This window comes from Pezoporus occidentalis, unplaced genomic scaffold (genome assembly GCF_034315485.1).
Source record: "Pezoporus occidentalis ecotype Australia unplaced genomic scaffold, CSIRO_AGI_Poc_V1 ctg175, whole genome shotgun sequence".
Classification (NCBI taxonomy): domain Eukaryota; kingdom Metazoa; phylum Chordata; class Aves; order Psittaciformes; family Psittacidae; genus Pezoporus; species Pezoporus occidentalis.
The window spans coordinates 1420585-1433113 of NW_026913586.1; the positions used below are offsets into that span (position 1 = coordinate 1420585).

The 12529-nt window shown below is 44.8% G+C and overlaps 1 protein-coding gene across 5 annotated transcripts in view; it reads left to right on the top strand.

Annotated features, from left to right (window-relative positions):
* Positions 1-4883: 4883 nt before the first annotated feature.
* The window catches only part of ARHGEF33 (Rho guanine nucleotide exchange factor 33), a 30375-nt gene continuing 22729 nt past the window's right edge, over positions 4884-12529 (top strand). For 4 of the 5 annotated variants that reach the window (XM_062614374.1, XM_062614372.1, XM_062614373.1 and 1 more), the window contains exons 1-2: positions 4884-5030; positions 11466-11620. Coding sequence is in view for 2 of the 5 variants with exons in the window: in XM_062614372.1 (XP_062470356.1) it covers positions 11599-11620 (22 nt within the window). In the remaining 3 variants the exon portion in view is untranslated. The remainder of the gene's footprint in view (positions 5031-11465; positions 11621-12529) is intronic. The other variant, XM_062614375.1, reaches the window with a different exon arrangement.

The window sequence follows — 12529 nt, forward strand, 5'->3', positions numbered from 1 at the left end:
CTCCTTCCCTCACAGCAAGGTCCGCGTCCCCCACCTCTCCCCATGTTCCCCTCAGCCCCCTTCTCACACACCCCGCCCTCCAAGGCGCCATTACGCGCACGCCGGGACCCGCCGCCCGCCATCCCCGGGGATACCGGCGGCTCCCCTCTCCGCTCCCACCTCTCCTCTCCTCTGCGCTCCGCACCGGCCCGGCGCCACTTCCTCTGACCCGGAAGTTCTCGCCTTCCCCCTCCAGGTTTCCTGCCCCCCCCCCAGCAACCGTGCACACTTCCGCATGGCAACCACGGCCTGCGGCTCTAAAGGATCGCCCGCTCAAGCGGCACATTGACATTATGTGTGGTTTCGAGCTGCTGTGTGTTTGAATGTACGAACTTCAGCCACTGGTTGTAACAGTGACACTGGTGGCTTGGTTCTCAACACGTGCTGCACTTTTTAAAGTGTCTTTCCCATACCCCAAAAAAAGACAGGTCTGGTAAGAACATGGAATAGTTTGGGTTAGAAGGGACCTTCAAAGCTCATCTGGTCCAACCCCCTGCAATGAGCAGGGACATCTCCAACTAGATCAGGTTGCCCAGAACCACGTCAGCCTGGCCTTGAATGTCTCCAGGGATGGGGCATCCACCACCTCTCTGGGCAACCTGTGTCAGTGTTTTACCACCCTCATTGTAAAAGATTCCTTCCTCATGTCCATGAATCCTCCTCTTTTAGTTTAAAACCATCACCCCTCATCCTATTGCAACCGGCTCTGATAAAAAGTCTCTTCCCATCTTTCATATATGCTTCTTTTAAGAACTGAAAGGCAGAAGTAAGGTCTCCCCAGAGCCTCCCACTCTCCAGGCTGAACAAGCCCAGCTCTCTCAACCTGTCTCCATAGGAGAGGTGCTCCAGCCCTCTGATCGTTTTTATGTCCCTCCTCTGGACCCTCTCTAACAGGTCCATATCTTTCCTGTACTGAGAACTCCAGGGCTGCACGCACATCTTCTAGTTCCTTTTTCAAAACTGGGTGTATAGGATTGAACCATAAGAAATCTATACCAGTTTCAGGGAGACGGTTATATGAGTGACAAGTGCTGGGGTCAACATGAAAGCCCTGCACAGACAGGCTGTGCACACAGAGAGGTAGGCATGGCCCTCCTGCACATCTGTATATGCCACACACACATCCCACCATGGAACAGGGGACCTCTGTATAACCATTGTTTAGCTGCCCTTGTTCACTGAGTTCTGCAGGAATTAATTAGTAAGTATAGGAAAATTGCTTATTTTATTGATGCTGGAGAGGAGACAGTCCTTGAAACCGAATAACAATATAACAAACTTGAATAACAAAGACAGATAAAGATCTGCAATTAGAAAATGGCATCTTGTGGCTTTATTAGATGCAGTCTGTCCTTTTTTCAGTATCTCATAAATATATATAAGGACTAATTTTATGGCACATAAATGCTTTACAGCACAGATTTAAAGTCCCAAGCGTGGCTTGGGCTGAAAGACTTGCTCCACTGAATGAAAATCCAGAAAAACGAATTAACCCCTGAGGCTGTCAGGGCAGATGAGTTACTTGCAGATTTAATGAGAAAATTAACCATAAAAAATGATATGAGAACATTCATGTTTTATTTTGGTTTAATTTTTCTTTAAGTACCTCCTCAGTGCAGTATCTGAAGTAAATCTAAAATGTGTGTTTGATAATTTGTGGTGTTTCATCAGAAAAAAAGCTCTGTCTTGCCCTGCTGACCAAAAATAGTAGCCACAATAGTACTAGAAGGATGACCAATTCTATTTTTAAATAGATTAGACACCAAATGAAATACATGTTACAGAATGTACCTAGATACAAAATGGGAGCCTGTATGACAAATGTTTGGTGAAGAATGGAAGACATTTATTTCAATACTTTAGAAGATTACATTAAGTTGTGCCTCTACTACAGGGAATTAAGACTTCTCTTTTTTGACACTGTTTTGTGACTGTTAATACACGCCACTCCCTGACAGCCCAATGACAGCTATCTTGCCAGCTTCAGGATTGCTAGCTTCTTCCTGCTCACAGGAGATAGGAGTCAGTTCACCAAATCACTGTGGCTTTTGTGGCAGAACATATATAGGCAGCACCATAGCAACTTGCTGCGACTTGAAGGTGGCTTAAATTTTTAATGGAAACAGATCTCCAGTAATTGATTTTAGAAGTTATCTTCCCCTCATTTGCAAGGGATGCAGATGCATAGGTATTTCTTATTTATAGCAGTTTTCAGGTACAATGATGAACTTGACCACAGATTTCAAAAATCAGGAGAAATATGTAGTTTACAAGGGCTGAATTCAGGACAGGAGGCTGTAAATCTTTGTCACAGCATCTTATATCAGGATAGGGAAGAGAGGATGGCGTTTTACACCAAGAGCACACAGTAACCGGTGGCATAAACTTACACATCCTTAAGATGCTCCTAATGAAATTCAGGGTAAACTTCATAGGACTTAATGCCTGGTAACTTCAAATCATGACTGGGACTACGAAGTTTTTCCCATAGAGGCTGCATGCTGGGATGTTGGTATAAATACACTTTTTCAAAGAAAGGAATATGTCCTTTGGCTCTCTAACCTGTGTGCTTTGTAGGTGAGAACTTTCACAGACTGCAGTGCGGGAGAAAGTTAAGGCAGGTATTTACACTGGGAAGGTTCTTGTTCTTGGCAATTTCCTCATCTGGGTAATGCACGCATTATCATACTGCCACAAAGTGACAGCATTCTCAACAGGCTGGATTCATGTCATTATAGGATGGCAAGAGAAGGATGGAAATGCAGTGGAGTGGCACATTTCATGGCACATTTCATGGCTAGGCACCAATGGGGCTGAAGCAGAAGTTGTAAATGTGACTGTTCAGTATGGACAGTAGCATGGGTTAAAGGCAGCTCTCTAATTGCATTCTGGGCTCAACAGCTGTGACCAGTTTTCAACAGGCATTGATTGATTTCTTCATTATTTATTACAAATAACCACTGAGGATGTTTAATTTGTCCTAGGAATGTCTTTCAAAGAAAAAACCTGTCATTGAAAAACGGTGCCTAATTTATACTCAACTTTTATAACTTTCTCCAGAAAACAAACCTCACCACCCACAGAAGCTTCTGCAAACACAGTGCTCCTATGATTATGTTTACCTTAAGCCGGATGTTGCATAGTAGGGTCAGGGCAGAGAACAAGTGCAGCTGGAATGTGGTAGTTACTCCTCACAGGTCAAGACCCATAAACCCCAGGCTCTGATACCAGACTGCTCAAGGACAGACCTCTGCTATGCGGAAAGGAAGTAGACAGGAGAAGGCAGAGGGGAGACCAATCACTGTCTCTGTCTGATCAGAAAGTCTAATGCAATGAAATACCCATTTTATTTTTGTTTGCCTCATCACAGGTATCTGCACTATGAATCTGAAAATTTTGCTTTACAAAGTAGAAAACCTGCTTTCTAGTTTATTAAAAACCCAACACAACATACCAGTGTTGTCAGGGAAAAATGTCTGTTGAGTGTTCACTTGCCGGATATTTAAGGGAGTTCTAGTAAATACCTGTCCTTGCTTCAATTTGCAGACACAATGTATAAATACCATTCCTTCAGAAGTGCTCTGAAATACTCAACTAATTTTTCTAGGATTAGGAAAAATCTTGGGCTTTGTGGTTTATTAGCAAAATAAAGCCAAGCACATTATCAGCAGACTGGAACATACTGGGCCATCTGAAATAAAATGGCTCATGGATCATTTGGCAATATAACACTTTTCAGTCTTTTGTCTTAAAGCTGCCTGCAGGAAAACCTCTATTTGAAATGTTTTGTTCACAGATTTGTGAAGCTATATGTTTTTATTTATTTTTTAAATCTTTCCAAGCTTGAGCTGTTTGTTGAATTCACACCAAAAATGCACTTCCCAGCAAACTCCTTCAGAATTATCATTTAATTTTGTTCAATTTTATTGTGTTTTGTTCCTAAAATAGTCCAAAAAAAGAAATACAGCATTCCTGTCCCTAGTCCTTGACTTCAGAGGTAGCAGCATCTTCCACACAGCATTAATCTGTGAGCCTGTCCTCCATGGCAATTACACTGATTTTAGGTTTTTACATCTCAGGTTTTCTGCCTGAAAGATACCTTGAAGCAGAGCTTTGCCTTTTAGGGAGAAATCAGTCTGGCTTTTGTTACTGTGCCTCCTTTATGTCTCCCTGCACTTATGCTTTGGAGTATCTCACTGGATTGGTTCAAACCTTTTCCTGACACTCACAGCCTTGGGTTGCCTGCATTCTCCTCTGCTTTCTTGATGCTCTTTGGAGTAAAAAGTCCTGGAGGACCTTAGTGAAGAAACGGAGCAGGTTGTGGAAGGCTTCTGCCTCCCACTCTCCCACCTTACTCCAAGCTCTTATTTATTTTTACTCAAAGGACATTTTTCATGATCCAACAAGCAACAGAACATACAGAAATGCTAATAGTTTCTACTTTGGCAACCTTTCTCTTGTCCCTGAATGAAAGAAAGGGTGCCCTTTGGCCCTGGCATCCCTCATGAGGCTATGCATGGTAGGAGACTGAGGGTGTCAGGGAAAGCAGGGAGGAGCTGGTCCCATCACCCTGTCCCCAACTGCAGGATACCTGGTTTGGTACTTAAGGAGGTACTTCAGAGCCTTGGAGCTCAGGGAAGTATCAGAGACATCACATCAGCTCCCACCACGTGGCCCACTCTGCCCATCGCTTCTCAAGGCTTCTCACCCTCCCTTCACAGCAGTGTGCAATTCTAATTAAAGAGGAAAAAAAAGTCAGTATCATCCCAGCGCACAGCCCTGATTACCGCATGGGCATGCAAGGATGTGACCCAAAGATTACATAATTAGAAGGCATTTGTTATGCTTGCGTTTCAAATCAGTGATTAGCATGTGACAGTCCCATCCCGGGAAACGTCAAACCACCATTACAGTTCTCTCTCCTTTCCTGCACAGTGCTAATTCCCAACTCTGGCAACCGCCAGTGCTGAAGGATCTTCAGACAGCCTGGGGTAAGTTGAAACTATACGCGGCATGGAATGAAGAGTGGGACTAATAATAGTTTTTTGTATTATTGGGAAAAGCTAGAGACATCGCTATTTAACATTGCATGTGCAGTACATACAATGGTATTTAAAGTATTTTGCATCTTACGTGTCCAGTTATTTCCAGCTGATTTCTTCTGAGACTGTGTATAGAGATCTAGCTTCTTAGTGTGCTGGAAAGTCTCGTGAGGCTGCATTTATAGTAAGGTCTCTAAAATACCAGGTTAAAAAGATGTTTGGTTTTTTTCTGCTGTTAACATTTAAGAGATAAATTGCGGTATCATGCTGAACTGAAGTGTCTGAATGACAGCTGGAGACAAAGCATGAGAGTGATGAGAGTAAATCACTAAATTTTTGCTCTCTGTAGAGGACTGGGGTTTGTTCTTCAAGTGGGCTACTCAAAACCAGCCAGCAATCTCAGCCAGCAGGATTGAGACGGTCACCAGGCAGATCCCAAGCTTTTATTTAGGACAACTGTGGATGTCTAACAACTGAAGCAGCAAAAGTGCATACGGATTTCCTTGCATTGTTACCCATGTCATGATTTCAGAAGCAGAATGGGACAGAAAGCCAAACAGACAGTTACTGTTGTCCATCAAGGCTAGGCTGTAAATGCTTTACTCAACTTTGCCTGTTTGCATGCTGATGCTTGGGTTATTTGATCACTCTTTGTAACAAGTGATCATCTCCACAGCTGATTGCTTCTCCCAGTTGTGCCACTCCATGTGGGGGGAGCACTGGAAGGGTGAGCATGGTCATACAAACGCAGCACAGGCTGCAGGACCTACCTCCTCTCCCTCTCTCATGCACAGCTCTATGTGGGAATCCCATCTCAGGGGCACGTCACTGTGGTCTTTGACCCTGTGCCTAAAGCATAGCTAGAGAGGGCAAACCCTGGGACCTCCCCAACCACCCACACCTTTTCACCATTTTCTATGGGGATCTCATGGGAAGTAGGAACTGGCTCAGGCTCTGTTAACTTTCACATGCCTTCTGCTCTGCACTGGGGGGGCTGCAGTGCCAGCTACAAGGCATCAGGGCAGTATTCTTTGCTGCACACTAGTGGCCAGAATCATGGCAATCACTAGTGTCAGAGGTGGCACAGCTTTGGTTCTTGGGCTTGTCAGATTTGGCTGCTGGAGGGAAGATAGAGAGAAAAGAGGAAAATATTTCCTTTAGCCATGATGGAGGAACCTGGTGGCTTTAACACCCTGAAACTATTCTCTGGGTTTTGCTCTGAAGGTGTCATTTTAGCTGTATGAGAGCTGCAGGAAGGTAAATGTGTTTTAATGCTCAGCTCTGAAGAAACAAGAACATCTTTGTCATTTCTTGTCCTTAAAGTAGGGGGGCCATAGGCTTGGATTGCAAGCCAAGACAGTCTGATGATGGCTTCATGAGACTGGTTGTTGAACCTGTCCAGTGGGAAGCTTGCAGAGGGACAATAACACATCCTTGTTCATGAGAAAACTACCCTGCGGTGGGCTGGCATATGAGGCAAACCTTATGAGGCAAACCTTGTATTTGCCAGGGTTAGAGGCCTGATGGTGGTTTAGGAAAGCAGCCTTATGGAGGACTTGCTTTTAGTTCCAGTGTGCACATGCATTCATGTGGGACCATAGTGACAGGACAAGGGGTAACAGGGTAAAACTTCAACAGGGGAAGTTTAGATTGGATATAAGGAGGAAATTCTTTACTGTAAGGGTGGTGAGGCACTGGAATGGGTTGCCCAGGGAGGCTGTGAATGCTCCATCCCTGGCAGTGTTCAAGGCCAGGTTGGACAAAGCCTTGGGTGGCATGCTTTAGTGTGAGGTGTCCCTGCCCATGGCAGGGGGGTTGGAACTTGATGATCTTAAGGCCCTTTCCAACCCTAACTATTCTATGATTCTGTGATTCTATGTGTGTGCATGTGGGAAGGGGTTAAGGGTATGGGGTTTGCTGAGTACTGAGAAAAAGAGATGAAGGGGGGGATCCTCTTGCAGTTTTTCACTGCCTCAAGGGAGCTATAAAGTAGACAGAGTTCACGTTCTTCCCAGAGGTGCACAGTGAAAGGCAGTGGGCAGAAGCTGCAGCAAAGGGAAATCCTGACTGCATGTAAGGAAAAATATTCTTCCCCAGGATACTGGAGGAAATCTTCAGACCTGAACTGGATACAGCTTTAAGGAACGTATGTAGTTTGGAGTTAGCCTTGAGCCAAACAGGAAGTTGGACTAAAGATATACAAGGGTTTCTACTCACCTAGGCTCTGCTGTGAGGTGATGACTTATTCACTGCCAGCAGAGGCAGGATTTGACCAAGCAGCCCACATCAAGGGTCTTAAGGCCAGAAGTCAATCTTATTTTCCAATCCCTTTCCCTTTAGGAACAAGCCTGACACTTCTCAGTCAGCTCAGGCTGACTAAAAGCCTTGTCCCTGGTAAGGACAGTGTTAACAGCTTCCCTACCTGGCAGTCAGGAAGAGTAGAGGACAAAGCTTCACTCCAAACCATGGTGAGGTGCACATTTTGCTTGGTTTAGTGATGTGGAAGGAAGTTTTGCTCTGTATATTCAGCAGTTCAGAAGAATGAGGGACTGGCAGGCAATGTTATATATATCATGGAGTCCAGCAGTGATTCCTTAATGTGAAGTAGCCACTGTAATGCAATTATTTGATCTAACAAAGAACGGAGGGGTGACTCAGGAAATTGCAGTCTGCAGCCAGAGGACACATGAAAGACAGTAACTCCATAACTGTAAGCAGGGAAAATTTTTGGACCCACTTAACCAAGGTCAACCTACTTTGCAGTGCAGTCATATAGCAGAGCTGGTGGTGCTGGAGCAGAGGGAATGGCGGCATCCCCAGTGTCCCAGTTTCAAACCTCACTTCTGAGCTCTGCAGAGGACAGAGGCTGTGCTCAGACATTGTCCTTGTCTGCACAAGTGTTAAATCTCCATTGCTTTGACTTCCCTCTATTAAGGAAAATATTACTTGTGATGATAGCAGGAACTCACAGTGTTTTTATAAAAGAAGATACAATGCCAAGGGCATATCTTCCAGCCCTTTGTGGCCCTGAAAGTGCATGAGAACAGCAGATAGGTAATAGGGCAATGACACATCCTCATACAAGCCCTTCTTCTACAAGTATAGCTTCACTGTCATTAAAACCTCATGCAGGTTATTTTTCTCTGTATCAGACAAACTTCATTCTTTGTCATCACCTGTAGCACAGCAGAGGGGGAAATGCCCTCCTGTGAACTTCTCCTCCATGACAACTGCAGGTTTCCATGTGTTAGGGGAAGGTAGACACAGGTATTCTTTGTGTTGCATCCCTCAGTCTGAATCACCATCTGTGAGACTGGTGGCATAGCCCTGGTGATGTGATGGGCAAGGGAACATGCCCAAGTGGGACCTAGACAAGCATTTTGAGATCTCAGATGGCCTGGGAGGAGCTGGTGGAAGTAGAGAGCACTTGATGGAACTTAATTATACTATAATTCTGTCTTTTCCTCACCTTGGATGTCTGCCTTATACATTGTTTCCTCATGTATTACAGTCCTCTGACTTCCCCATTTAAAGCTGTGCAGCAGCATGGGTTAGATACTCTCATTTTGGCATTCTCCCACAGTAAATGATTTTGGTACTGGCCAGGTGTGGTCACCCTGCCTTGAGAAGGCCAGAGGTACCAATGTCACATTGTCACCAGAGATTTAGGAAGCCCCAGAATAATTGAGCCAGTGAATAGTAAAATTATAAAATCTTTAAGACATACCATGCAGTTAGTGTATTTAATGTATATTAATATAACTAATTCCATACTAACTGATGTTTGTTAACTTTTGTTATTGATAGATAACAATTATATACTGTTATGCTGCTATAACCGGCATGGTAAAACATTAATAATATAAAAGTAGAATGGGTAAAAATATGTACATGTTTTTATTACCAAAAAAAAGAATTTCCAGCAAAAAGCTGTGCCAAAGTTTATCACAGGTGAGGTTTATGTTTCTCTCATATCTGTTTTGCCTTTTCTATGTGTTCCTTTATCCCCAGCATTGCAGAAACAATTCTGACCTTTTAAAACAGTTCTCAGTGTTAAACAAGCTGGTCCCAATAACAGAAGCCTCATGAATTTGCTATGGCATTGACTAGACTAAGCTGGAAGCGAAGCTTAACAGCTTTGCTACTAAACGAGCTACTACTGAAGCTGAAGTTGAAGGTCTGTTTCTCTCAGAGGCCCAAACTCAAGTACCTGCTCCTCAAAGCTACTAGAGAGGAGGTTTAGCTACTTTAAAAACGACTGCATATTTATGTGTTTCAGAAGCAAATCGTGTTCTTGCCAGTCTGGATACCTATCAGAAAAAAAAATTATTTATTTATTTCTTGATTTATTCCTCTAAAGAGGACTGGAGCACACAGCATAGGAGAGGCTGAGGGAGTTGAGTTTGTTCAGATTGGGAAAGAGAAGGCTGGGGGGTCCTACAGCCATCTGCAACTACCTAATGGGCCTTATAGACAAGACAGTTGGGCTTTTCTCACAGTAGCAATGAAAGGATAAATTACTGAGGGCACAAGCTGCAGCAATTGAAACATTGGCTGTAACGAGAAACATCTTGCCCATGAGAGTAGTGCAGCCCTGGGACAGGCCTGGAAAGGTTGAGAAGTTGCCAGCCTGGGAGACAGTCAGATCTGGACTAGAAGTGGCTCTGAGCAATCTGATCCAGCTTTGGGGTTAGCCCTACTTTGAGTCAGGTAACTCCAGAGGTCCCTGCCCATCTAAACTCTGCCATGAGACTTAGAGACTTCAGAACAGGAAAATTACTTTTACACCATTAGCTGATAGAAAACAGATTAAATAAACTATTGCATTTATCTCACTGTAACCAGGTGCCCACCTAGAAGCTTTCCCAGCCTGTTTGTACAAAGCCTACATCCAAAGTCCCTCCAGTTTGGCTCAGATTTTCCATGTGTCACCAAACGATCCTCTGTCCTGAGCAGACAATGGATCTTGTAGGAGGACATCACATAAGCAGCTCTCTTATAAATAACACATTTATCCTTTCATTAATCCTCAATCTCAGGAAGATGCAAACTCCCATGTCCCCCCCAGGACTGTGCTCTGGAAGCCTTCCAGTCCTCATCATACCCTCAGCAGGAGGCTGGCTGTGTACGCTATTGGCTGTGCCACTCTCAGCCTGACCATACGAGGCATCCCTTGCCACAGCTCAGAAACACTCAGCATCACCCCATCTCAGGGGCCCCGGTGGTGCCACCACCCTCCCCCCTCAGGAACTCCACACTGGAAAGCTATCAGATCAAAAGCCCCTAAGCTATGCTCCTGACTGCACCAGAAGCAACTGCTTCTGCAGCCATTTCCTAAAGCCACCAGGGCTCTTGCATCTTTTGCATCTCTCCTATCTATTTAATGCTATATGCCTTTCTCTGTGCCTGCTTCCCTGTAAACATCACCCCAGGCTTCTCTGAATCACCACAGCTCTCCTGGCAGAGCTGTGTCAGCAGAGCTTTGTGCCATAATTACACTGGCCCCTCCAATCCCATTAACAAAGCTAATGATAACTCACAACAGCCTTGGGCATATCTATGTCAGACAGGAATGGAGGTGTGAGGTTATTCTAGAGTCCTAAATCACATCTGGTTTCCTAGTAAGGCTTGACAAAAGCAGACTTGAATTAAACCCTGGGGAGAGGAAGCATGGATGTGGGGCAGTGCCCATGCTGATAAGTGTTAGCTGGAACAATCTATTTTTGGGGGGCTCTGCCTGAGCCATTAACCAGGCATTATCTAAAGGCTGTTTCCAAAGTCCTAACTCCATTACCAGACTGATGAGATGCTTTACCAAGGGATTGACTAGGTTCCCAGAGAGGCTGCAGCTCTACACACTGAGGTGGCCTTGCAGCACTCCTGTGCCTCAAAAAGTCAGGGAGACAACTGGCAGAGAAAACAGTACAAGCATGTCCAAAAGTGCCAGCAGGATTGTACAGCAGCACTGTGAAGGCAATACCTCTGTGTCCCAAACATAAGTTTGGAGGACATTTTGGGTGATTAGTTGCATAGCAAAAAGCTGGTTCTTTGATGCAGAGCACCCATGCAAGATGTTTATGTTCCGTTCAGAGTATGTCTCATTTTACTTCTGTGTTCATACAAGAAGCATCTTGCTGAGCAAATAGTCTCTGTGGGATTACATAGAACCTCTTAATCACCCATCCACATAAATACAAACGTCCTTGGGCTGGGAGGGAAGTGTTTGCTTGGATTGGCACCTATTCTGCTTGTGGAGGCACTGTGAACCCAAAGAGACCTTTAAGATGCCTCATTCCTTCTCAAATCCCTACTCCTCTGCCCTCTGTTTTCTGAACTTTGAGCATCTCCGCTCAGTAAACCCTTTCTGCATCTTTCTGCACTCAGGGTTCAGACCAGCTGACCCATCGCAGGGCTCACATGTGGGCAGCTCTAAGCCATGGGATGTTCCCAGTGACCAGCCAGAACCTTCCAGAGTAAGGACAGGAGTCCCTCCGAGGACGCACACCCTATAGCAGCCATGGACTCAAACAAACAAGAAGGTAAAGCATCCTCTTATTTCACTTCTTGATAGTATGAAAGACAGCAAGGAGGAAACCTGCTCTCGTATGAGCTGTCTGTTGGCAGCTAGCCCCTGAGAACACCTCTTAGCCATGGCAGCTTTGGGCAAATGTTCCCGTCTTTTAAATTCATAGAAATATCTGAGGTGTGAAGTTTTTATCTTTTATTTTATAAACACCTCCCTCTCCCCTCTGGAAAATAATCCTGTGGCATATGTAATGTCCATTGTGGGAAGTCATTCCTCTCTTGCCTTGGACCCATCTCTGCCTTGGGATGTAGAGAGACTTCTAACTATCAGACGCTTTGTCTTACATGAGGACACTGTGATGAGGATCTGCTTCTCCCCCCCACATGCCTTATTGCAAGGGATTCTTGTTCCTGTCAGTGCAGCAACCCAGACTTCTGCACCAGTCATGATCTTGCAAGCACCAAGATGCATCCAGGCCACACTGCTTGCATGCAACCAGTCCTGCTACAGTCAGCAACACTTCTAGAAAGCCTGCAAAGCTCAGGGGTTTCAGGTCCAGGCTTTTAGTGGTTATCAGCTTTAAATATTCTTCTTACAGAGCAATGTGGGGCTGATAGTACTTGCTTCTCACCTCAAACCCCTTGCAGCATTATCCTCTGCCTTGCTACTTCAGAGGTGACTATGTCCATATGCTGAGAAACTCTTGAAACTATGAGGAGCAGGGGGAGCAAATTTAGGAGTGCCCATAACTGTCAGGTCAGGAGAGAGCCTGAACTATCTCTTTACCTCTTAGAAGATGCTTGGTGGTGCGAACATTCATTCATGGCATAGGTAATGGAAGAGTTAATTTCTCTATTATTATTATTCTAATTTGATATATTAGGTCTGTGTACCTCGGCCCCTGCACTACAGTAGCCTGGAA